The sequence below is a fragment of the Pangasianodon hypophthalmus genome, chromosome 17, assembly GCF_027358585.1.
Source record: "Pangasianodon hypophthalmus isolate fPanHyp1 chromosome 17, fPanHyp1.pri, whole genome shotgun sequence".
In the NCBI taxonomy this organism is placed as follows: domain Eukaryota; kingdom Metazoa; phylum Chordata; class Actinopteri; order Siluriformes; family Pangasiidae; genus Pangasianodon; species Pangasianodon hypophthalmus.
The window spans coordinates 23,535,774-23,563,273 of NC_069726.1; the positions used below are offsets into that span (position 1 = coordinate 23,535,774).

Consider the following 27,500-nt stretch of genomic DNA (forward strand, 5'->3'; position numbering starts at 1 on the left):
CTACTTATCTTTACTTCTTCTACCTCTCGTCTCTTTCCTCTATCTCTCTGTCTCTGTTCTATCCTCTTTCCTCTCTGTTCTCTCTCTCCTTTCTTTTCTACCTCTGCTCTCTCCCCTAGGTCTCTCTCTACTTTCTTCTCTCTTTCTCTCTCTCTCTCTCTCCCCCCTCTCTCTCTCCTTTCTTCTCTACCTCTGTTCTCTCCCCTATCTCTCTTTACTTCCTCTACCTCTCCTCTCTTTCCTCTATCTCTCTGTGTCTGTTCTGTCCTCTTTCCTCTCTTTTCTCTCTCTCCTCTCTTACCTCTCCCTCCTTTCTTTTCCACCTCTGCTCTCTATATTCTCTCTCTCTACTTTCTCCTCTCTCTCAACTCTCTCCTTTCTGCTCTACCTCTGCTCTTTCCCCTATCTCTCTTCTCTCTCCTCTTCCTCTTCTCTCTCTTGTGCACCTCTGTCCTTTTTCTTCTCTATTTCTCCTCTCTTCCCTGTCTCTCTCTCTGCTCTGTCCTCTCTCCTCTTCCTCTTCTCTCCTTTCTTTTCCCTGTCCATTCTATGCCTTCTCTCTTCTCTCTCTCTCTCTCTCACACCAGAGCTTTCATCAGACCAGTCCCAGGTTTTATAATCAGCTCAGCCAAAGAAAAACAGAAGGCCATTTTTGCCCATTGTTGTCGTTCAGGAAGAACAAAAGTGCAGCGTTTCCCACGGACGCCTCCCTCCATCCTCCATCCATGAGACGCGCCCACGTTAACACACCAAACACATCGTATCAGCCACTTTTACTCGGTGTTACTCAAACATCACTACATTTCAATAGTACAATAAAGCAAACAATTTTATACTTTTAATACTTTCAAGTAGTGAAATGAGAATTCCTGGTGGAAACTGAAATTCAGAACACACTCTGTCTTTCTGTATCCATCCATCCATCCATCCGTCCATTTGTTTGCATATTTATTGCTCATGTATCTGTTCATTCATGTATCTGTTTGTTTGTTGGTTTCTTTGTTTATATGTTTACTTACTTATTTAATTATCCATCTGTTCCTCCATTTATTTATTTATTTATCTGAGTATTTGTTCATTTATTCATCTATCTATCTATCTATCTGTTAATTCATTCATCCATCTATCTGCTCTTCCATTTATTTATTTGTTTGTCTGTCTGTTCATTCATTTGTTTATTCATCCATGTCTTCATCTGTCTGTCTGTCTGTCTGTCTATGTGTTTATTATGTATATTTATGTTTATTTATTTATTCATCTAAGTATTTATGTATCTGTCTGTCTGTCTTTTTTTTTCTCTGTCTCTCTATTTATTTATTTGACTGTTTATCTCATTCTGTTTATTTGTCTATTCACCTATCCGTTTGTTTGTTTGTTTGTGTGTGTAATGAGGCTTAGTGTGCTCTGTTAGCCTCCGCGTTCGTTCTGCACGTTGTTCACGACGCCGCGTTTTCAAAAGTTCGCCGGAAAGTTTTGCGTTTTCTCAGTTAACGTTTTTTTTTTTTTTTTCCTTCTCAACTTATAAACTTGAAGCCAGAAAAAAAAAGAGGCAGAAACAGAGGCAGCTCAGGGAGTGACATTTGACAACGTTAACTGTAACAATAAACTTGAGGAATGAAAGACTTGCCGGCGTTAAAGGAAATGAACTTCAGGGAGGTAACAGAAACTCTACGACGCCGCCACGTTGTTGATTAATTTCCTATAACAGCAGCACACACAGTGGTGTTTATTTATTTCTGACTTCTCCCATTTCTCATTACGTTCATGTACAGAAACACACCATTATTTTTGTTATATGTACATGAACTCAGTACTTTGACTGTGTCTGAAGTTTGGTTTGTAGTTTTCTTTTCTTTTTTGTTTTTCTAAGTCATGGCATGTTGGGGTGGCATGGGGTGGTGGGGGGAGGAGGAGAAGGCGGGGCGCTTCTGGTTCCTGGGAACCCTTGAGAGTAGCTAATAATAGGGGGAGAAGTATCCTGCTGTTTGGCTCCCTCCATTAATTCTTTGTTTGTTCATTTCTTCCTGGCATTCTGTTTGGACTTACCTTCGCTTTCGGCCTTCCGCCTTGGAAGTTGCGTGAGACATTTTTTGGGAGGGTGAGCGAGATTGTCATCGCGGCAGCTCCATTAATGCTAAAGCTGATTCTCCAAAAATAGACTGTTGACTCGTTTGTAAAGGCCAGGCTTTTTGCTAATGAGTGCTAAACAGTGTTGTGGCAGTGTTTTTATTTTTAACAAATAGAGAGGATTCCTTAATTTATCAAATTATCAAAAATCCTACTGAGGTCAATTCTGGCTGAGATGAGCTGCACAGCCGCGATGGCTAAAACAACAACCGTGAAATCAGGATCAAAATAGTTTCATCCTACATTATTATTTTAAAAAAATGAACAGGAAATAGGTGCTTCTTTCACATGCCACATTATAAACTTCTTTTAAAAGGTTTATTAATCTTTTAGTCACTTTGTTAATCTCTGCAACGTATAAATGCAATTAGAGTAAATTAATAAGTAAATAAATGTCGGACTACAGAATGCAATCGTGTAGGTGTAGAAAAGAAAATTATGAAAGTTATGATATAATAGCAATATTATGATATTAACATCATGATACAGTATCGTTAAATATCACTACAATTTTTTTGTAAACATTAAATTAAGAAAAAAAACTCCTAAACTTTTTTTTAAAAATGTTGTTCTGGTGCTTTTTTATTAAAACTAACTCCTGTGATACGTAGTTACTCTACCTAAGTACGTTTTTTTCAAGCTTAATTTTCAAGCTTAATTTTTTTTCCCTCTAATATTATATTTTTTGACTTGCTTACTACACCTTTAAAGTAAAGACTTTGCATCAGACAGCTTTACTTACACAAATTCTTAACACTTATAAAGGTATTGAAAAATATCCACATTTATCTGATTAGGAAAAACAAAAGAAAGCTCCCTCTCGGCTCAGAATTCGTATTTGGAAATTGGTCTTCTCACCCCCGAGTTCAGCAAGTGACGTCAAATCAAAATGGCGGCTCACAGCCTGAACAGTAAACACAACAGCACTTCTTAACTTTAAATGAGTTGTGCGTTAAATCAAACAACACACAGACATATTTGCTTGTTAATGCTATAACACTGTCTTTACAGTTTAATCTTTTGAGGAGGAAAATATACTCATAACAGTTAACTAGCTAATCTGTTTGTTAATAAAAGATGAACATGGCGGCGTCCATGTTGTTTCTCCACTTGGTAGCCACTTTGAATGCACAGAGTTCAAAAATTGATCTAACTTTCCACTTCTGAAGTGATTCGAATGCAGAAATATACTCATTTATTTCCTTTATTCTGAATTAATGGACTTAACTTGCGAGCTAGTTCATAATGTGTTACTACATTAAGTTAGCTACCTCGTTTTTAGTCTGTTAGGTTTTAGCACAATGGAGCTTTTACTTTATATATCGTTACATGATAATATCAGAGCAAACACAAAGTCATCGCCGTTCATCAGTTGTCTTTACTACTTTAATTCTGATTCGCGTAACTATTAAATTAAAACTCAAATCCGATTCAACGTTTTAGGATCTCAAGTCATCTCTGAGTCAGTCCTCGTCTCTTTCCTGTCAAGCCTGCATTTCCTGATCGCATTAACAGGATTGTGTGGTTGTAAAAGATAGCGGCGTTTCTCATAACGTCAGATTAATGCTCCTCTGGTCAGGAGCTCATGTGCTCAGTTTCCTGAAGCCTCGCCGTCTTTATGACCGTCGTAAGTGGTAGAGAGAGAGTGTTCTAAATGATCCTCGTTCAGCCATATCCTCAGCTTTTTTGCATTAATATGCGTTTCGGAGGAGTCGAGACACGCGTCGCCGCTGAAGCGAGTGTGTAAAGTGCTGCTGAGCGGAGTCAGCCGAGCGCTGCGGGCTGCAGATGCATTATTTAGGATCTCTTCTCTGCCACATAAACACATCATCAATAATGGAGAGAGCGGATAATTAATCTTTGAGAAAGAGGGCTACGTTTGGTAATACCGGAATCCGCCGGTAGCACTCGGTCGGAGCACTCCGAGCGAGGGGAATGAGTTCGTCTGCAACGTGTCGTGCATGTTGACGTACATACCGGCTGAAGTTTAGCGTGTAAAACTAATCACGAATGATGAGAAAGGAGGGATAAACACAGATATGGCAACATTACGATTTTAGAACTATGTCAGAAATATTGACGTGAATAAAAATGAATGACTTGATATGGGAGAGAACGTGTGTGTGTGTGTGTGTGTGTGTGTGTGTGTGTGTGTGTGTGTGTGTGTGTGTTAGATGCAACGACAGTCGGAGTGTGTGTCCCAGCTTTTAGGAGACAGAACTCGTTTTTGAAGGAGATAAATAAAACATCGACACAGCGACAGCGTGCTGAAGAGACTAAGATGGAGATTCCCCATCTCGAATGATGCTGACGTGTGTGTGTGTGTGTGTGTGTGTGTGTGTGTGTGGAGGTCCATCTATCCGTATTTATATTTATGAGGTGTTCCTTGCTGTAGGGGAATTTAAAGCTTGTGATGGAGTCGGAGTCTGTCTGCGTCAGTCGCTAGTGTTTAGCCGTGTGTTACGCTTTGAAATTTTCATAGTATGATAAATATCATGGTACAGATCAAGCATTCAGAAATACACAAGCCAGTGGTGAAAATTAAATAAACAAATAAAAAATATATATATGAAAAACAAATATAAAGATCAAAACTGTTCTTCTTTCTTAGAAGGATATTTTGGAAACCAAAATTTCCCAAAAAATTCGGATTGTTTACATAATCTCGTTTGATAGACGTGTATTATAAACGTACGAACACGCTCAAAATGGCAGCCAAAGTAGCGAGGTATTTCAGGTGTTTACGACAATATCAGATTAAACACATGGTTTTTAGTGCGATCGTGTGCCTGTGCCAAGAAACGGAGGTGCTGTAGTATGAGTTAGAGTGTCAGAATGAGCCAAAAATGTTTACGATTTGTAATCACTGCTGTTTATTTAGAGCGGGAATATCTGTTTGCGAAAAATCGAACGATTCGAGCTGGAGCGTCGCTGTAGATATCGCCGACTGCAGCTAGGAACGAAACCATGCACCAAAAACACAGATGTTTCACAATACAGGGCCTGGGAAAGAACCATAGCACCGCCCCTCACTCCTATTGGTCGTCTCCAGATCGCTTCCTCTTCTCATTTCCATAAGATTAAACCCCTAAGGTAGCTGTGTAACCTGTGTAAGCTGTGACGAGAAACAGAGGTGATGGAGTACGATTGTCAGAATGAGCCAGAGGTAACGTTTGCGCTTTGTGATCAGTGCTGTTTATGTATCTAACGATTCACGCTTGGATTTGAGCTAGGAACAAAACCCTGCACCAAAAACAGAGATGTTTGAGGGTAAGGGGCGGAGAAATGAACCGTACCACCGTCCTTCACTCCTATTGGTCGTCGCCACGTTGCTTCGCTTCTCATTTGCATAAAATTAAGCCCCACATCACGTCTCTAACACACACAAATGTGACGGCACACTTATTTAATCTCCTGTGTAGTGAGCGCAGATAGTGAACAAAAAAAGCCACTTTTTGGGAATGCTATATTAATGATTCCTGTGTGAAGTCAAGGTTAAAGATGGCGGATGTTTACGTGCACTGTCCGAGAGATGTACGTCGTCTTAATATGGCGGAGTCCAAGTGCACTTGCGTGTAAGGGAGCAAGTGGAAGTTTGGGGGTGATTGGAGACAGAGCCGATGGTGTGAGAGTCACCTTGCTGATTCGCTCTTAAATCACTCTGACAGTTAGAGAGGTGGGAGAGGGTTCTGTCCCTCAGTATTCTGTGTGTGTGTGTGTGTGTGTGTGTTACCGCTGTCAGAATGAATTTCTTCTTTTAATACGATTAGAATTGTTTTGTATTTATGTCTTTAACACCTCAAAGTTTAAGATCCCAAGTTCTACCATGAATCTATTGAACATCAGCAACAAAATCTCTCCTGTTTTTCTGCTGTTATAGGAAATTAATCAACGACAGGGTGCTGTGATGAAGCGGATTATTTTGCAATAACAGCAAAATATGGCTTGTTTTATTCCTCTTCCACCACATCAGTTTGCCAATGATTACATTTTTTTTATTAATTAAAGAACAGCACATCTTACTCTCTTCTTTTTCTTCTGCTTCGTTGAGTTTACACTTTTCCTCGTTCTGTCACTTCGCTGTGCTCACGGTGTAAATCAGACGCCTCAAAAGGGCTCAGTTGAGGCGTAGGATAATTTGTCACGAAGACGTCTTCATTCTCCGTAACGCATCAGCTTCCGCTCACACAGTGCTTTCCTGGAAATTCCCAGTAAAGTGAAGGCGTGTTGAAAAGTGGATTGCGTTACTACGTGGCGCGGTTAACGATCGCGAGATTCCTCATTAGAAAAGTGTCAAAGGTGAAGAGGACAAAATGTGTGATCGCACAAAATGGGTTACGCTGTAACACCAGCCCATTTATGGACTTTAATTTGTGCTTTTAGGTGAATGTGAGGCGTTGTAGGCTAAGCGCTGAGTCTAACAAATTAGCTGGGAGGAAATTGCGTGGAATGAACCTCAAAGACACACACACACACACACACACACACTGAGATAGGCTTCCTCCATCTTTCCCTCCGTCTCTCTGGCTGTAATTTTTGGATGTGAGGTTCCTCTTGAATTGGTTAAAACACACACACACACACACATTCTCTCACACTCTCTCTTTTCCAAACACAACTGTGTATGTAAGTAGGCCAGCCAAGAAGTGCTTCTCTTTTACTTTCTTTTTTTTCCATTCACTCCTTCTCTTTATTCCTCTGTTCCTCTGTTCCTCGGTTCTTCAGGTCACATGAATAGCTGAAGAAGTTAATGTGACCTCCATTTTGCTTTTTCTTCCCCACATGACCAGGAAACCCCTTCAAACATGGAGGCTCTAAACACAAAATATCTCTGATGATCATTAAAAGCAAAGGGGGAAAAAAACACACCGACTCAAATGTTTGTACCCTCGTCTTTATTAATCATAAATAAATATTCTTTAATAACTTGTATGTCCACCTTCCTTTTGTAATATAATTTGCTTTCTGCCTGGTTTTAGGCCACACCCACATTTTATATTTTAATGTTTTTGACTTTCTGGGATGGCGTGGCTTCCCGGCCAGGGTGAATTCCTGTCGCTCCCGGTATTCCCGGATAAGCTCCGAATCCGCCTCAAACCTGATTTACTGAAGATAAATTAATGGATGGAATTAAGTTTTTGGTAGATAAATTGTAAAATAGTCATGCATTTTGGATTTTTGCTTACCATTTAAAAACCACTCGCAATCCTGAAATGACAAAATGAATGAATGTGTTTCTGTGTGTGTGTGTGTGTGTGTGTGTGTGTGTGTGTGTGTGTGTGTGTTTGACTCAAATACAAATGTGTGTATCAGTGCAGGTGTGCTCTTAGAAAAGAGACACACCGAAGCCTCTTTCACAATCCGAACTCAAAACTAGCAAATAAATTCATTTTCATGTTTATCGACAGCCATTTCCTCATTTAACTTCAACTTGCCTTAAACTTGACATAAAATGAGCTTTTTATGCCAAAAAAACAAAAAAAAAAAACTTGGCAACCACAAGCACAACTTCACTGAAACAAACGAAACGTTCTTCTTTTCTCGGATCTTGAACAGTTGAGTCTGCAGTTTTTTTGTTGTTGTTGTTGTTGTTTTTGGGTTCAGTGTATTGTGATGAAGTGATGAAACACCAGCAGAGAAAGAAATAAGGATCAGAGAAGAAGAAAGACATTTTTTTTTTTTTTTTTTTTTTATAGTGACATTTATTTTTTTTTATTTTTTTTCAGTGAGGTCCATTTACTTCACCCAACAGCTGTCGTCTTTGCTAAAAAAAGACTTTTTGTTTAGACTGACTAAATCTGTTTCTTCAGCTGAGCAGCATGACTGTGTACAGTCTGGAGAGAGAGTCTTTAGGGATTAGAAAACACACACACACACACACACACTTTTATTTCTCTAATACTCTTACTTCACCTCATAGCTCTTGATCCCTGACACTCAACCACTTTTGTCCAGCTTGGAAACTTCAGAGATATCTGAAGAGATATCTGAATTACACACAAATACACACACACACACACACACACACACAAGTCTCAGTGGGGTCACGATGCTGTCCGAGTTCCTCCATGTTCCTCACAGATGTGAGGTCTCAGTCCAGATGTGCTCTAAGCGCTGGAGGAAATTGCTTGGAGTAATATTGTTTTCTGTCTTTCTCTTTGTGTGTGTGTGTGTGTGTGTGTGTGTGTGTGTGTGTGTGCGCGTTTATAGGAATCACCTCAGGACAGTGCCATCACTCGAGACATTAATCGCACATTTCCAGCACACGACTACTTTAAGGACACGGGAGGCGACGGTCAGGACTCGCTGTATAAGATCTGTAAGGTGAGAAACACACACACACACACACACACACACACACACACACACACAAACAAACAAACAAACTATTAATATCAGATAAAGCTTTACATCAAAATTCTCACTAAGCTAACATTATTTCCTGCATTAGTTTCTTTACACCATCCTGGTTTTCAATTCTCGTTTCTGATTGGTCAGGAGGTGTTGATTCATTTTCTATAGGTTAATTTAATACGTTATCGTTTCTATAGTAACAGCTCATTCACAGGGACTCGTTCATATGTTGAAGTTTTCTTAACATTTATGTAGCATTTATGGAAGGAGTCTCCAGTGTCAGAGGTCAAGCCGTAACTTAACATCTCACTAAATTGTTTCGCAGACGTCCCACAACATTAAATGTAACTATAAACGGATAAAAAGTACGATGTGTTCTTTAATAGAGTAAAAACTGTAATCATGGCCAAATTGATGTGGTGTTAGAGGGGAAAAAAATAAAACATTCTTAAAATGTACTGTTATAGAAAAGAGTATAAACAGTATAAAAGATTAACGCCGCTTCACTTTACACTTATACTCGCAGTTTATTTAAAATGATCACTCTCTCTAATTCAGGACCAAACTGCAGATTGAATCCTAAATGACTTCCACTTGGCTATATAGTGCACTAGGTAGGGTGTAGAAGCCCCTATGTAGTGCACATACTGTATGTAGAGTCACATGACTCTTGTCTGACCATTACTGTTGCCATAGCAACATCAGTTCGAGCTCTTAGCGCAGTGTTTAGACACGTTTCTGGTCCTGTATGAGTGCACCGGCGAGCGTGGGCAAGATGGCCGCCGAGCGCGCCGACTTTACTGCCGGGGAATCTGAGTAATGATCGCCTCAGACGAAGTTCACGCAGGCAAACGGACGACCTGACACACACTTTCACACATCCGTATTTGTTAAATAATTACTTTTTGATTTTTTTTTCCCCTACCGCCCGTTTTAAGGTCACTAGGTTCGTTGTGACGGTGGTGACGGATGAAGGATGCGAGGCCGAGTGTTTGATTTGCGTCTTAAGGCGCCTCTTAATAATTCACCACTCCTCCTCCGTGGTGTTTACCGCCATCACTCAGAGCGGCATGGATTTTTTTCTTTATTGACCTCGTAATAATTCAGCTCGCTCACTGTACGCTCTGAGCACCCGGGGGACCTCGAGACGGCTCAATTAAGAGTTCACCAGGTTTAATACGGCTGCGCTTTGCCGGGCTGTGTTAAAAAATTTACGTAGTTTTTAACTCGACCAGAGACGCACTTTTCTTTTTTTCTTTTCTTTTTTTATTACAGTTTCAGCCAAAAATGAAATCAATCAACCTTTTTGTTCTTTTAAAGTTTGCTTCTTTAGTTTTCCGCTTATTTCGTAACAAGTAATGAAAGCTTATATGTAATATTTTTAACACTTAAACTCACGTTAAGTATTTTTAGTCATATTAAAACTTTTATCGCAGCAATAATTCTGAAAATCTTAATGATAAACGCAGCAGAAATGAAGAAAGAAACAATGAGCCACTCCTTTAGAAGGCGTTTCTTTATAGGAACAGATACGCCTCCCTTCAAAATAACACTTTCAGGTTCTTCTCTGCATCTCCGAGCACAGCCACGCCCCCGAGCACAGCCACGCCCCCGAGCACAGCCACGCCCCCGAGCACAGTCACGCCCCCAAGCCACAATCCCAGAAGAGATAAAGCGACGTAAGAGCAATGCAGTGAAGTTACTGCTTTTCAGTGTGGCACGTTTTCTCCGTGTCATTTATAGTTATCTATAGAGAAGAAAAAAAAAGTTCAACGTCACAACGATAAAAAAAATTTTCGGACAAAATCTTATTGCCGTATCGCTTTCTTCTTTAGAGTCAGACTCGGGTAGGGGGCGTGGCCTAAAGTCTGAAGGTGGAGATTGTAGGATAGAAGTGATTTTGAGTTTGAGTTTGTTTAGTTTTGATATCTTTGAACAATTATTTTATTCTTTTTATGAACCAAACGTCTTTTGAGGTGAGTGTGTCATGACTTAAATCTGGTCGCTATAAACGTCTCTTACGTCCGACACCGATCACCGATTGACTAAATTTGGTGCACGTTAAACTTCAGAGACTTTTAATTTTTGGCTTTAGTATTTTTTACATGAATACTGTTTACATAAGAGTGACAAACATATCAAGGAAGATGTCATAAGCTATTATGAGTTGCCGTGACAGTTTATAGTTTTATAGTAAAAGGAGTTACATGTTTTTTATTACGACAGATTACATTACATGCTAATTATTCTCTTTTGTGCTACGCTATGCTCTATATCAAATCTTAATGTTCAGTGTTTTACACCATGGTGATAGAAAATACTCATCTCTGATTGGTTAAACAGTGTCTAAATCAACTTTACACATCCTCTAATGCAGTTCCAAATAGTTTGTACTGTCTAACCATGTTGCACTGTAGCTATGGCAACAACAGAAATAAAGGATTAGGCTAAGCTTTAAGCGAGATTTAAGCGAAGTTTATGGGTTACAGTAAATATTAACGTTTTAATTTACAGTTAGTGATATGAGTAATTATCATGATAGCTGCTGCAGTGTTTATTGCAATGGCAGATTATGTTACATGCTAAATATTTACACTTTTTTTTTTTTTTTTTTAAATATGATGCTAATAGTATGTAACCTCGCTGCAATGTAACCAAGGCAACAAGCATTAATAAGAGTTTACTACTTTACTTTTCTTAAATCCACAAAAAAAGGATTTAAGCAGAAAGGAAACGTTTACAGGCAACAGTGTGTGAAGATTTTTAAAATCAAAAGCAACGCGTACTCAAGATAATAGTGTTCGAGACGTAACCATAGCAACGATCATGTATGGTCTACATACATGTAGATGAATGCTGATGAAGGCACATTTTAAAAACGTAGCATGACATCATGACGCTGCTACACAGGTAGACGCAACCGGGTACGATGTCGTCCATCACACAACGTGGTTATGCTAGATATGAGCTTCGTATCACCTAACCCACTGCTTATAACATGCTTATAACACGTGTTATAACCTCTCCCCCCCCCAGGCATACTCGGTGTACGATGAAGAGATCGGCTACTGTCAGGGCCAGTCCTTCCTGGCTGCCGTGCTGCTGCTACATGTGAGTCACATGATCAGTTCTGGTGGAAGGGAATTCTGGGAAATGTGGATTTATTGATACATTGATTGTTATGGAGGAGAGTTTACACAGCTGGATCACTTCAGCACCAGAAAACCCCAATACCGGGGATATCAGTTCCAGATGTTCACCAGCTGCATGTCTTCACTTCAACTGCTGAACATCTCAACGAGGGAGAAAATAATACTGTTTGAAATGTGCGTGTTTGTGCGTGTGTGTGTGTGTGTGTGTGTGTGTGTGTGTGTGTGTGTGTGTGTGTGTGTCCAGATGCCGGAGGAACAGGCGTTTAGCGTTCTGGTGAAGATCATGTTTGACTACGGTCTCAGGGAACTCTTCAAACAGAACTTTGAAGACCTACACTGCAAGTTCTTTCAGCTGGAGAGACTCATGCAGGTGTGTGTGTGTGTGTGTGTGTGTGTGTGTGTGTGTGTGTGTGTGTGTGTGTGTGGGGTGATCATCATGGTTAGTTGATATAATTACATTTCACCATAACAATGCCGAGTTCTGGACTCTGATTGGTCAGAAGGTGTTGATTCGTTTTCTATAACAGCAGCTCTGAGTGTAGTGCAGGTTTATATTGACGCGCTCGTTCTAATACGTTATCGTTTCCATGGTAACGGCTCATTCACTCGTTCATGAACTTTTCGTAAAGTAAGGAGATGTCTGGTTAACATTTATGGAAGGAGTCTCCAGTGTCAGCACTTTGTAACAGTCAGAGATAAAGCTGTAATATTAAATTAATAAATTAAAATGGTTGTAGAGACCAGTGTGCATTTTATTTACTTTTAATTATTGAACATTATGTCTGTGTGTGTGTTTATTTGTTTGTTTGTTTTTAAGGTGGCAGTTTCTCATTTAACGAGGCCTTGTGATACTTCAGCTGAGTAAAAAAAAAAGTGCAGCATAGAAAAAGTACATTTCTGACAAAAGCTCTTGATCAGCTGTGCAAGCAAAATACACACACACACACACACACACACACACACACACACACACACACAGCCCTATATTTAAACACTCTGTGTTTCAGCTTTTTTTTGTGAAATTCAAAGCAGGATGCGCATTTTAAATACTCCATTTAAAATATCTCTCTCTCTCTCTCTCTCTCTCTATCTTTCTCTGTCTCCCTTTCTCTCTCCCTCTCTCTATCTCTTTCTCTCTCTCTATCTTTCTCTGTATGTTTCTCTCCCTCTATCTCTCTCTCTCTCTCTCTCTCTCTATCTTTCTCTGTATGTCTCTCTCCCTCTCTCTCTCTATCTCTCTCTGTATTTCTCTCTCTCTCTCCCTCTCTCTCTCTTTCTCTGTCTCCCTTTCTCTCTCCCTCTCTCTCTCTATCTCTCTCTGTATGTCTTTCTCTCTCTCCCTCTCCCTCTCTCTCTCTCTCTCTCTCTCTTTCTCTGTCTCCCTTTCTCTCTCCCTCTCTCTCTCTATCTCTCTCTGTATGTCTTTCTCTCTCTCCCTCTCCCTCTCTCTTTCTCTGTCTCCCTTTCTCTCTCCCTCTCTCTCTCTATCTCTCTCTGTATGTCTTTCTCTCTCTCCCTCTCCCTCTCTCTCTCTCTTTCTCTGTCTCCCTTTCTCTCTCCCTCTCCCTCTCTCTCTCTCTTTCTCTGTCTCCCTTTCTCTCTCCCTCTCTCTCTCTATCTCCCTCTCTCTCTATCTCGCTCTGTATGTCTTTCTCTCTCTCCCTCTCCCTCTCTCTCTCTCTCTCTCTTTCTCTGTCTCCCTTTCTCTCTCCCTCTCTCTCTATCTCTCTCTGTATGTCTGTCTTTCTCTCTCTCTCATCCTCTGTCCCTCTCTCTCTTTCTCTTTCTCTCTCTCCGTCTCTCTCATCCTCTCTTTCTCTCTCTCTTTCTGTCTTTCTCTCTCTCCCTCTCTCTCTCTCTCTCTCTCTCTCTGTCTTTCTGTCTCTGTATGTCTCTATCTCTCTCTCTCTCTCTCTCTCTCTCTGCAGGAATACATTCCAGATTTGTACTCGCACTTCTTAAGTATAGGTTTGGAAGCGCACATGTACGCCTCCCAGTGGTTCCTCACGCTCTTTACAGCCAAGTTTCCTCTCTACATGGTGTTTCACATCATCGACCTGCTGCTGTGTGAGGTGTGACGCTGCGCTCACGAACATTTCTCTCCGAAATCATCCTTATTAATCGTTAATAATTTATTATTGAGCTGAAGTGCTGTCTTTGTCTGAATCGTTCTTTTCTCTCTGTTATAGGGAATCAGTGTCATATTTAATGTAGCTCTGGCTTTACTGAAGGTAACACACACACACACACACACACACACAGAGCTCCTCTTTTCAATTTAATGTTTTCTGCTCTTTTGAAGCAAAATTGTTTAAATAAATGGGTTTTTTAAATGATTTATAGGCACAATCAAACTGTTCACATATTAAACTCATTATTTAAACATTATTTAAACATTTACATTAATACTATGATGGTTTATTAAAGCCACAGAATATTTTTTTATTCCTGAATTATTCTCTCACAGAACTTTTTTATTATAATTATCATTATACTTGAGGTTAGTTACTTACTTGGATGTTGAGGTTTGGATTAAACCCAGTCGATTCAAAACACCAGTCAAATAGCTAAATAATTATTAGCTTCTTATAATTATTAAAAGATAATTTATTATAATTAAATTATAATTATACTATAATTAAATTAAATGAATTAATTAAATTATATATTATTAATTATAATTAATTTAAAAAATTCACGTCTGTACTAAAATGTTTTAATTGAAAAAAAAAAACGCTGTAACAAAATTTAAAAAATTCCACCTCTGTAACAAAATTAAACAATTTTAAACATTACATTATCACTGTAAAAATGAATCCCACCAGCATTAACAAAATGTAAAAAAAAAATTCCAATGCTGTAAAAATTAAATCTCACAAATACTGTGAGAAAATGTAAAAAAGAAAGAAAGAAAATCCAACACTGTAACAATTAAAAAATAAAATTAAATCCTGCCAGTACTATGAGAAAATGTAAAAAATTGGGAAAGAAATTCCAACACTAACAAAATCAAAAAAAAAAATTCTACTACTGTAACAAAGTTTTTTTTTAAATGTTATAACTCCAGTACTGTGAGAAATTTATTAAAAAAAAAAAAAAAAAAGTTGAGTACTGTAACAAAATTTTAGAAATTGAAGAAAAAAATCGACTACTAACTTTTTTAAAATTTCTGGCACTCTGGCAAAATTGAAACAATTAAAACAATTCCTGTAACAAAATTCCAATAATTTAAAAATTGTACCACTGTAACAAAAAAAATAAATAAATAAAAATGTAAAAAAAAAAAACGAAATGGGGGAAAAAACAAAAAACAACAAAAATCCACAGGTTTTTTTTTTAGAAAAAAAAAACGTAATCCCATCAGTACTGTGAGAAAGTGTGGAAAATGTCACCATTGTAACAAAATTTAACGATTAAATAAAAAAAAAAAAAAATCAACACTCACATTTTTACAAATTCCAACACTGTAATAAAATTGTAAATATATTTATATTTTATTGTTTAAAATAACAATAACAAATTACAGCTGCACCTGATTGAATGTAAATAATTTCTGCTGTTTTGAATCTATAAAATTGTAAGATCTTTACATTTTTTTTGGCATTTTTTGTAATATAACTGCAGTATGAACGTATTATCAAACTTTTCAGAGTTTATCTTTAAAGCAGCTCTATTGTAAATATCGTGACGCATGAATTCTTCTCGTCTTATCGTCCAGCCCTGAGTCCAGCTCGTAACCCGTCTCCTCTTTTTCTTCTCGCCAGACGTCGAAGGATGACCTTCTGCAGGCCGACTTCGAGGGAGCGCTGAAGTTCTTCCGTGTGCCGGTGCCCAAGCGGTACCGCTCCGAAGAGAACGCCAAGAAGCTCATGGAGCTCGCGTGTAGCATGAAGGTAACTCACACGCAAACATCGTCTTATATATAAATACAGTTGAGGTCAAACGTTTACATCCCCGTTTCAGAATCAGCAAAATGTTTATTATTTTACCAAAATAAGAGGATCATACAAAATGCATGTTATTGTTTATTTAGTGCTGACCTGAATACGATATTTCACATAAAAGATGTTTACATATCGTCCACAAGAGAAAATAATAGCTGAATTTATAAAAATGACCCGTTCAAAAGTTTACATCCCCTTGATTCTTAATACTGTGTTGTTACCTGAATGATCCACAGCTGTGTTTTTTTGTTTACTGATAGTTGTTCATGAGTCCCTTGTTTGTCCTGAACAGTTAAACTGCCTGCTGTTCTTCAGAAAAATCCTTCAGCTCCCACAAATTCTTTGCTTTTCCAGCATTTTTTGTGTATTTGAACCCTTTCCAACAATGACTGTATGATTTTGAGATCCATCTTTTCACACTGAGGACAACTGAGGGACTCATATGCAACTATTACAGAAGGTTCAAACGCTCACTGAAGCTCCAGAAGGAAAAAACCATGCATTAAGAGCCGGGGGGTGAAAACTTTTTGAACAGAATGTGTACATTTTTCTTATTTTGCCTAAATATCGTATTTTTTCATTTAGTACTGCCCTTCAGAGCCTACAGAAGATAGTTACATGTTTCCCAGAAGACAAAATAAGTTAAATTTACCCTGATCTTCAAATTCAAAAAGTTTAATGCATGTTTTTTCCTTCTGGAGCTTCAGTGAGCGTTTGAACCTTCTGTAATAGTTGCATATGAGTCCCTCAGTCGTCCTCAGTGTGAAAAGATGGATCTCAAAATCATACAGTCATTGTTGGAAAGGGTTCAAATACACAAAAAATGCTGGAAAACCAAAGAATTTGTGGGAGCTGAAGGATTTTTCTGAAGAACAGCAGGCAGTTTAACTGTTCAGGACAAACGAGCGACTCATGAACAACTATCAGTAAACAAAAAAACACAGCTGTGGATCATTCAGGTAACAACACAGTATTAAGAATCAAGGGGATGTAAACTTTTGAACGGGTCATTTTTATAAATTCAACTATTATTTTCTCTTGTGGACTTTATGTAAACATCTTTTATGTGAAATATCTTATTCAGGTCAGCACTAAATAAACAATAACATGCATTTTGTATGATCCTCTTATTTTGGTAAAATAATAAACATTTTGCAGATTCTGAAACGGGGGATGTAAACGTTTGACCTCAACTGTATAATAAGAGTGTTACAGTTTTAAATTTAAAACGAGTAATTTATATTTATTATCAGAGTATTAACCAGTGTGATTTTAATTTTATACAATTTCATTTGACTTGTAGGAAACGTCCTGTAGGCTTTATTATTTCCAAAATTTTTTGTAAATCACTTTACAGAAGTTGTAATAAAAACATATTTTATCAGTGCACTGGTTCTCGGTGGCCAGCAGAGGGCGCTGTGGTGTAACGTTAGAGCTTTCACCCTAACGCTGTGTGAGTGTGTGCGAGATCGCTAACGTTATATTCATCTCTTATTAAAATTCTTTGGGTTTTTTTCTGCAGTAAGGAAATGTTACATCTCTCTCTCTCTCTTTCCCTCTCTCTCTCTCTCACTCTCTCTCTCTCTTTCTCTCTCTCTCTCTCTCTGAGATGTTTCTGTGGTGCCACACGATGAAGATTATGTGAAATTACGGATTTAAAAAAAGAATGAATTAAATCAATGAAGGTAAATGTGGCGTAAAGACAGCGATTCTCTTCGTTAAAGAAAAATCTTGAACAGCTCTAATTACAAGCACCGGAGGATTTGATTACGAGCGTTATGACGACATTTCTTCATTTCATTGTTGTTGTTTTTTTATGGCGTATCCAGACTTAAAATAACGCTTACTGATTCGTGCTAATTCTTGAGGCTGAGCATTATCTATGTGATTTAATTTGATTAAGTAGTAGTTCAGTGGGGGGAAAAAAACAACAAATGTACAGTTTTTTATTTAACCCCAAGATATGTGCTCTACAACACCTTAGCCAATGGCAGATGACTAATCACTACTCTCACTACTTTACTACTCTCACTACTCTCACTACTTTACTACTCTCACTACTCTCACTACTTTACTACTCTCACTACTTTTCACTACTCTTACTACTTTCTTTCTTACTTATCTACAAGACTACCTGAATTTCCCTTCAGGAATTAATAAAGTTTATCTTATCTTATCTTATCTTATCTTATGTTTGTCTTCTATAGTTTAAAATAAATTTCTAAAAAAAAAAATATAAACACACCCAAATAAGTCTATAGTTGTTTGAAAAGACATCCTGAAGCTCTTTTAAATCACTTCCATCTTCAAGGTACAATTCTACCTTTTTACTGTTTTTACTTCTTTTTTTTTAATATTTATTTATTTTTTTTTGGAGTTGGGGCACAAAGGGGCAGAGTGAGACCGTACTGTGCTGAGCGGTCAGTGACCTTAACAATAAGGGCGCGAGTACAGGGAACGGAAATGAGGTTCTTCCACAGGGTTCTTGTTGCTTGGTTTACGCTTTGTGATTCTGGAGAACCTTGAAGTTGAGCTTCTGCTCCTCTGAATTGTGAGGAGACGGTTGAAGTGACTGATGCAACTCTCCTTAACCCCTAACCCTAACACTGTACAACACTGAAACACGCTTCACACCTTGGACTTCTGGCTCAACCCCACCCCGGCTAGGAGGAGCAAAGGGGTACTTGGGTAGATCAGTATCAGACGCGTCTCACTTGACGGCAAACCAGACGCAGATCCTGGACTCTCAGGAGAGATTATATCTCACAGAGATAGAGAAGTCTGGACTGACATTTTCCGCCTGGTGCCTCTGAGTTCCCAAACAGAAAATAAATGAATGAATGAATGAATGAATGAATGAACGAGTTCTTTGGCATAAATGTATTCCTGTCCCTTTAAGAAGTGTTCATGATTGTTAAAGAGTGAAAATCGGAGGACAGGAAGAGGAGAATAAGTGCAGGGGAGGTGTAGAGGGCGCGGCGCTGTCACCTGCAGCCTCATTCTGTCAATGCAGAGACTGCAGCAGGAGGCCAGGTGGCTGTGAAACTCATCTGCTAACGTCACGGGAGTGCTGGGACAACAGCGAGGAAAGATCAAGGACACACACACACACACACACACACATACACACACATATACACACACATACACAAGCTCTTAATGTGGCTCATATTCATAACCGAGGCTGCATGCTGCTAATGTTTATGCGTCGAATCTCCTCATGTGTCACTCTGGACTGTTCTGTCTCCGGTCAAATCCTCATGGTTCCTACGCTGGGCGCCAGGTTCACCCACACACACACCCCCACACAAAGCCCTGATTCTCTCTCTCTCTCTCACACACTCACTCACACACACACTCACTCACACACACACACACAACCCCCTAAAGCTCTCTAAAACTGTGCCTCTGAATGCACTGCCTGTATTTAAACACTTTCTGAATGGCCTCTTGTAAAAGACACCACACGGGGTTGCCAGGTCTCCGTGATAAAAATCCACTCAGTATTAAACTCCATAATCATGGCTGTTGTTGCCAAATTTCCTAAACATCATCACTGTAAAATCATCTGATATTATTGCAAACATTTTCATATTATCATATTTTATTGATCAGTAAATATAAATATAGTCTCTTATTATTTCTTTGTATACATCTACTGTAGTTCTGGTTTCTACAGTGTAATAGACCCTGCGTTTACAGTTTGCGTAAAAAGCACTATAGATCATTTTTTTGTTGAAACATTAATACAATTAATCTAAAGTATACTAAAATAAAATAAAACATATATATTCAAATTTGAAGTTAATGGCTACTTTCATGTAGCATAACTGCGAACAGGAACTTGTTTGACGGACATTCCACATCAAATGTAACTATAAACGGATAAAACAGCATAATAACTTGAAATAACTGAATTGAAATAAAGACGATATCAGAATAATGAGATATTAAGTTGAAATAACGACATAACGCTCTATCAGTTCGGCATTTCTGTAGTTTATAGCTGCTATAATGTAAAGTAATGACAGGAACTGTTGCGCTGATGTTTCACAACATTAAACATAACTATAAACGGATGAAGATTATGATGTGTCATTTTTTGATTAATAAAAAATTGTAATCGTTAGGAGGATTAAAACTCTAAGGGTTGTGCTGTTAAAGGAAAATAATCTTAAAATAATTTGAGTGTTGTGACGATCATAAAGATATAAAGACTTCAGACATTTGTTATATTTACACGAAAATAGTGTGTTTTTTGTTTATTAAAAGGAAAAGATTGAAAGAAGCAAACTTTACTGATGTTTATCACAGTAGTTTGTTTATATTTGAGGGAATTAGGCTGGATGAGTTATTTGGAACATACTGGGGACAGATACAGATTAAAAAAAAAAAATCTACAGGAGCAAACATGACTATTTAAAAAATAAACTTTCAAGAACCAATTTATCGATCTATATTTGTCTGTCTATCTATAAAACGAAGATACCAATATGAATTCAGATATCTGGGTATTCAAATAACCACACCTGTCACTAACCTGAGGGGAAAAACACACACCTGGCAGCTGTGTACCCATCAGTTTTACATCCACAACACACATTAACACTAACACACACTTATTTACTTGTTCCCAGAGTGTACAGAGAGTGTTCTGAACACATGGCTTTGTGGACGCTCAGTGGTCAGTCTGTATTAAAGGACAGGAAACCACAGCTCTCTGTAAATAGAGCTAATTTACAGCAGGAGTATTTGCGGCGCTGATCCGGAATATTCTGGCCTGAAATGTGCTGCTGCTGAAAACACAGCCGTGGCTTGTCTTTAAATTGGGTTAGTCGACAAGAACAGCTGTAGTGTGAGCCGCAAGAATTATAAATACAGCTCAGAGCTCCGAGTGTGGAGAAATTACAGCCCGATGGACTGATTAGGGGTTTATTAAAACAGCCGCATTCCAGAGGAGGGTTTTGTGGGGTTTATTTTTGACGTGGCACAAAAAAGCATTTAGGAGGCATTTATGAGAGTTTTAGTTTTTTTTAATGCACTAGAAACTATTAAAATAACTTTGGAAACATTTCCACTTTGTCTTTTATTAAAAATGCTAAGATCTATGTATATGCAAATTTAGAAACACCCCCATAATGTCACTATCATTAGCTGGCCAGCTTCCAAACAGGGTTCTACATAGAACCCATTCTGATATCTTTTGTAGGGTTCTACGTAACCATAAGGGCGTGTTAGGCATCTAGGGTCATATTTTGAATTTAATTAGGATTTAATGCTGAAATTGCATACAGTATTCAGACCTAATGCTGTACTTAAGCTTTATCCAAAAGTTACGTGAAAGTTACGCAAATGGAGTGGAGTTTAAGTAAAAAAAAGAGGTGTGTCTGAGTTATGTGCGATTCTGTGACCTGTTGTGGTTAAATTATCAGGCGGTGGGGCTGGACGAGCTGATATCACGCAAGAAAAACGCGCATAAGTTCAACGTCAGAATCGTTCGTCACAGAGACACGCCTCTTTTTTAGACAGACTCCGCCCCCTCATGCTTAACTCTCATGTAACTTCTGAATAGCGCTTAAGTCTGTAGGTCTGAATGCTGACGTGTGTAATTTCAGTATTAAACTCTCACTACAACTCTGAATACTGTACTTATTATTATTATTATTATTATTATTATTATTATTATTATTAAAATATGAGCAGATAGTGAGCTCTTGAGTTCGTTATAAGATTTCAGTTCATGGCAGAATGCAGTGCAGCCTCACACACTGTTTAAACTTTTTTTTTTGCATCATCCTGTCACTTTGTCACTCTAACACATTTCACCAAGTATAAAAATACCTGTGTGTGTGTGTGTGTGTGTGTGTGTGTGACAGATCAGTCAAAAGAAGCTGAAGAAGTATGAGAAAGAGTATCACACGATGCGAGAACAACAAGAACAGCAAGAAGCCCCTATCGAGAGATATGAGGTAATAACCGTGTGTGTGTGTGTGTGTGTGTGTGTGTGTGTGGGAGAGAGCGTACGTTTTGGTTGCCCATGTTTGTGTGCATGCATGTGTGTTATTTATGCATTTTGTGTGTGTGTGTGTGTGTGTGTGTGTGAGCAAGGCGAGCTCCGTAGTGTGACAGCTCAGAGCTGTCCCTCATTAGCATACACACTGTGTGTCAGTAATGAGCAGCGATCTGAACGAAGTCTCACTTCCCGCCTCGGAGGACGAGTGGAGCGACAGAGCAGTAGGAGAGAGGGAATGATTTAATTAAAAAAAAAAACAAACAAAAGATGGGGAGATCTCTGATGACTGAGCTCTATCACTCCACTCAGAGCCCCGCCTCTGCTCAGGAGAACTTTACACACGAGAACCTGTTTCTCTGCTCAGGTCATATTTTTGTTTATTAAAAATGAAAACAGCGAAAACAGCCTATGTTCCACATATAGTGCACTATTTAGAGTCTAGTGAGCATATAGTGCACCATTTAGGGTCTATTGAGCACATAGTGCACTAGGTAATAGCACTAGGTAAGGTCTATTAGGCATATAGAGCGAGCAGTATGTATTAGGGTCTGCTGGGCGTATAGTGTGCTAGATATATAGCATAGACCCTAAATAGTGCACTATATGCTCAATAGACCCTACCTAGTGCACTATATGCTCAATAGACCCTACCTAGTGCACTATATGCTCAATAGACCCTACCTAGTGCACTATATGCTCAATAGACCCTACCTAGTGCACTATATGCTCATTAGACCCTACCTAGTGCACTATATATTCATTAGACCCTACCTAGTGCACTATATGCTCAATACACCCTATCTAGTGCACTATATGCCCAATAGGTAATGCATGAGTTTGGGTCTATTGAGCATATAGTGCACTAGGTAGGGTCTAATGAATATATAGTGCACTAGGTAGGGTCTAGTGAGCATATAGTGCACTAGGTAAGGTCTATTAGGCATACAGAGCGAGCAGTATGCATTAGCACTACCTAGGGTCTGTTGGACATGTAGTGCACTAGGTAGGGTCTATTGGACATGTAGTGCACTAGGTAGGGTCTGCTGGACATGTAGTGCACTAGGTAGGGTCTATTGGACATGTAGTGCACTAGGTAGGGTCTACAGGACATGTAGTGCACTAGGTAGGGTCTATTGGACATGTAGTGCACTAGGTAGGGTCTACAGGACATGTAGTGCACTAGGTAGGGTCTATTGGACATGTAGTGCACTAGGTAGGGTCTACAGGACATGTAGTGCACTAGGTAGGGTCTATTGGACATGTAGTGCACTAGGTAGGGTCTATTGGACATGTAGTGCACTAGGTAGGGTCTACAGGACATGTAGTGCACTAGGTAGGGTCTATTGGGCGTATAGTGTGCTAGGTATATAGCATAGACCCTAAATAGTGCACTCTATGCCCAATAGGTAATGCATGAGTTTGGGTGTATTGAGCATATAGTGCACTAGGTAGGGACTATTGAGCATATAGTGCACCATTTAGGGTCTATTGAGCATATAGTGCACTAGGTAATAGCACTAGGTAAGGTCTATTAGGCATACAGAGCGAGCAGTATGTATTAGCACTACACTGTTGGGCATATAGTGTGCTAGATATATAGCATAGGTCCTAAATAGTGCACTATATGCCCAATAGCTAGGTTCTAGTGAGCATATAGTGCACTATTTAGGGCCGATAGGGCATATAATACATGAGTTTGGGTCTATTGAGCATATAGTGCACTAGGTAGGGTCTATTGAGCATATAGTGCACTAGGTAGGGTCTATTGAGCATATAGTGCACTAGGTAGGGACTATTGAGCATATAGTGCACTAGGTAGGGTCTATTATAATCCTCAGATTATAGAGGATTATAGATAGAGTTCAGAATTGAGTGAAAGTGCTTTACATAGAAAAGTCGCAATAAAATATGAGCGATGCAGTAATCTATAATCATTACAGGCTTTACCAGGTATGTTTTAGATCTGTGTATAAAAACACGTGTACTGAGCTGCAGAGTGTTCCTGATGTTCTCTGGAGCACGTGGAGTGAAGTTCAGGATTAAGCCGAGTGTGTTGTGGTGTAACTCTTCTCAGCGTGTCGGGATGCGTGGTTTAACGAGCACACATGTCAAAGGTTGCTCTGTTTACTGGCACGGTTAACGATTATACACACACACACACACACACACACACACACACACACACACAGTCACAAGATGAGCGAGTCACACGGTCTCTGTTCTCTCGTCCACAGAGGGAGAACCGGCGTCTGCAGGAAGCCAACATGCGTCTGGAGCAGGAGAACGATGACCTCGCTCACGAGCTGGTCAGCAGTAAGATCTCACTCAGGAAGGACCTGGACAACGTGAGCTTCTCTCACTGAGCTACTTTAAAATCCTTTCTGGTGCCCTGATGTGACCAGTTACAATGTGTGTGTGTGTGTGTGTGTGTGTGTGTCGGGCGTTCAGGCGGAGGAGAAGGCTGACGCTCTAAACAAAGAGCTCCTCATCACGAAACAGAAACTGATCGACTCGGAGGATGAGAAGAGACGGCTGGAGGATGAAGCGGCGCAGGTCAGCCATATTGTCTCTCCATTCCTCCTGAGGGAAATCATCACACCATCACTGTGTATATCAAAATATATTTTTCATTCTTCATCCTCCACTCTTGTGTTAGAACCTCAGGAAAGTTCTCCAGGGCAGGTTCTGTGGATTAAAACAGGTTCTTGTGAGACCTGAGCTCATATTCTACGATCGTGTCCTCAGAAAGAGGAGCTAAAGGGCATGTGTGGGTTAAATATGAGTTCATGTGTATGATTTCCCTTGTGGAGGTGTGTGTGTGTGTGTGTGTGGAGGTGTGTGTGTGTGTGTGTGTGTGTGTGTGTGTGTGAGAGAGAGAGGAAAATATAAGAACAAATACACAAGTTTAGAGAAGAAACTAAGGAAATATATCTGAAGGTTCCCATGTGCTCATATAGGACGATATTTCTTAGATTTTCGAAAGCACCTTAAAGGTTTTCCATAAAAATGTTATAACTATGATAGAGAAATCGAGTTATACTCTAGCTTTAAGTAAAAAAAAAATATATATATATATACACATATAAAGTACTGTGCAAAAGTCTTGGCATTTTTTTTACTACAAACTTTGTTATAGATGTTTATTTTCTGGCTTCTACATTATTGATTCAGTACAAAAACCTTTTAGATTCCAAACATTAGTTTTCCAGCACAAAATGAAATGTTCCAGAAAAATGTTTGTATGTCAGTAAAGAAAGCAGCAGATTCCATAAGAGACACTTTTCAGATAAAAACATAATGAAGGCTGCTGGGTTTCGCTGCAGAAATAAGAAGCGAGTCGACAGTCAAAGTCTCCAGAAGAACTGTGGCTGCTTCTGCAAGATGCTCAGTAACACTTCCAGCTCATTTCCTTATAAAACTGCACACACTGCACCTCAGATACTGCTTTATTTATTTAAAGTGAAGGATCGTCACATTAAATATCGACTTTGCTTCATTTATTACAGTTTACTGCTCTTTATAGGATTTTTTTAATGTAGAAACATTTAATTTCATTATTTCTGAAGGCGTCTTTGCTCTACAGCATTTCTTTGCACATGCTTAAGACTTTTGCACAGAACTGTGTATATATATATTTAAAGTAATTTTTAAAAATGTATTTATGTAACTGTAGTGTCTGCTGTAATGTGTGTAATTATTTACTCGTTCTCATGGATGCTGCAGTAGAAAGTATAAATGATGCATAAAAACAAATACAAAAAATTAAACTAAAGACTAAAGATTACATATTTGACGTAATAATATTCCACAAAAATAAAGAATTTCAGACATAAATAACTTTGGTGGGTAAAATAAAAAGATATGCAGCTAGATGAACTATATGAATGTTATAAACAAATAAAATAAATAAATCTTTTGCATAAATTCTTCAGGTAAAGGTGTTTGTTGTTTATAAATGAAGCTGTAAATCGGTAGAACGAGTCCTTTCAGCGATGGAACTTTTTCAGAGGGAAGTATTTGCGGTAGTCGTGATGGCGCTCTGATGGCGTATGGATACGACAGAACCGTAAATTTTACCGGAACATTTCTCTAGTGTTGGAAATTTGGAAAAATAAATTAAAAAGTGCACAAGAACAGATTTATTAAGACTTCTCTCACATCCGTCTCATCTGAACAATCCTGTGCAAGTTTGGATTTGTTTTATTGTCATGTATTTTAATTGGAATTGTATTCCTCTTATACCGCACCAATTTACCAATACTTCTCATATTTATTTATTAAAGAACAATATGGCAGACTTTTCATCCATTTATAGTTACATTTAGTGTCCATTAAAGTTACATCTCGTTCTCACTTACGTTTTATAGCAGCTTTAACAGTGCTGTTGAGTTCTGGATTCTGATTGGTCAGAATTTGTTCTCAGTGCAGAGAAATGTTAAAAAAAAATTTCTACAGATACCCTGAAGAGAGATTAATTTAATTTATTTCATTATAGAAATGATATTAGAGCCAATTTTATATGCATCTCTATTTATTTTTCTTAAATATATATTTTTGAAAATGTACTTTTTTCTCCTAGATGATGATTTTGAAAAAAATATAAACATGAAAATGCAAAAAACGATTTGAAATCGTTCCCGAGGAAGGTGGCGCTTGTACATCATCACCTGATCCATCAAAACATCTCAGGAGTAACGTAAAGCGAAACAGTGTGTATTGAGAAACAAACAGGACCGAAAAATGACCAACACGAGGATTCAAGCGTGTGGACTGAAGATGAGGTGGAACTGCTGCTTACCGTAAAAATCTTCAGGGTGTAAAGCGAAATTAAACTGCACACACGCATAACATAACATAACACACGCAACGGGCATTCGCAGGTTCACAGTGACGAGTTTGAAGTCTCTCCACTTAGGAGGGCCTTTCTATTTTCGAAAAGCTTCGTTGACCAAAAACACCAAGAAAAAAAAATTGACGCTTATTACCCTTCATCCTAACTCTCACGTTAGCAGCAAACTGGGAGATAATTGCGTTTTAAAATGTCACTACTAAACCTCGAACATGGCCGCTCAGCCTGAGGTTATGTACATAATTACTGCACAGACTCGCGTAAAGCATAATGACTCTTCAGGTCTAATCCGAGATTCTGTGGTGTGTTTTAAAGCCGTAATTACTCTAACCGCTCCGGATGTGAGGGATTTTTATTTTATCCACCGCCACTTCACATGAAAGGCGCTGGCTGTGTAAATGACATGAGCTAATTTTATACAAATTGCTTTTATTTGACTCGAGAGACGAACGGTCTGAGGTGAAGCGTGCACCGTCGTTTCTGGTTTCTGTCCAGATCCATCACGCTGGAGACGACAAATCCTGTGACATTGTGACAGTTTCTGTCCAATTACTGATGCACTGTGCTGTAATCGTGTGTGTGTGTGTGTGTGTGTGTGTGTGTGTGTGTGTGAGAGAGAGACACTGTGACAGCGTTTGCACAAGGGCTTGACATTTAATGTGGGACAAGAAGCTTTAAAATAAGTAAAACGCTGTGTTTCTTTTACAGTAAATTCCCGAGTTGCAGAGTTATTTACCACGCTAAAGTTGATTATTTTCCTCTAACAGCGCATCCCGGAGTGTTTTATTCCTTTTATACCGCACAAATTTACCAATAATACTCAGGTTTATTTATTAAAGAATGACACAACAGACTTTTCATCCATTTATAGTTACATTCAATGTCCATTAAACAAGTTACTTTCCATTCTCACTTACGTTTTATAGCAGCTTTAATAGCGCTGTTGAGTTCTGGATTCTGATTGGTCAGAAGATTAATGATTAATTTTCTATAAGAACAGCTCTGACAGTAGTGCAACTCGTTTCTATAGCAACAGCTCATTCACAGCTTGTTAAGCTTTT

The 27,500-nt window shown here is 38.7% G+C and overlaps 1 protein-coding gene across 2 annotated transcripts in view; it reads left to right on the plus strand.

Annotated features, from left to right (window-relative positions):
* Positions 1-27,500, plus strand: part of LOC113543986 (rab GTPase-activating protein 1) — a 107,910-nt gene that overhangs the window by 71,920 nt on the left and 8,490 nt on the right. For both annotated transcript variants that reach the window (XM_053241148.1, XM_053241149.1), the window contains 9 exons: positions 8,338-8,451; positions 11,518-11,592; positions 11,878-12,003; positions 13,562-13,705; positions 13,823-13,864; positions 15,398-15,526; positions 21,454-21,546; positions 23,825-23,935; positions 24,039-24,143. In XM_053241148.1, the coding sequence (XP_053097123.1) occupies positions 8,338-8,451; positions 11,518-11,592; positions 11,878-12,003; positions 13,562-13,705; positions 13,823-13,864; positions 15,398-15,526; positions 21,454-21,546; positions 23,825-23,935; positions 24,039-24,143 (939 nt within the window). The remainder of the gene's footprint in view (positions 1-8,337; positions 8,452-11,517; positions 11,593-11,877; positions 12,004-13,561; positions 13,706-13,822; positions 13,865-15,397; positions 15,527-21,453; positions 21,547-23,824; positions 23,936-24,038; positions 24,144-27,500) is intronic.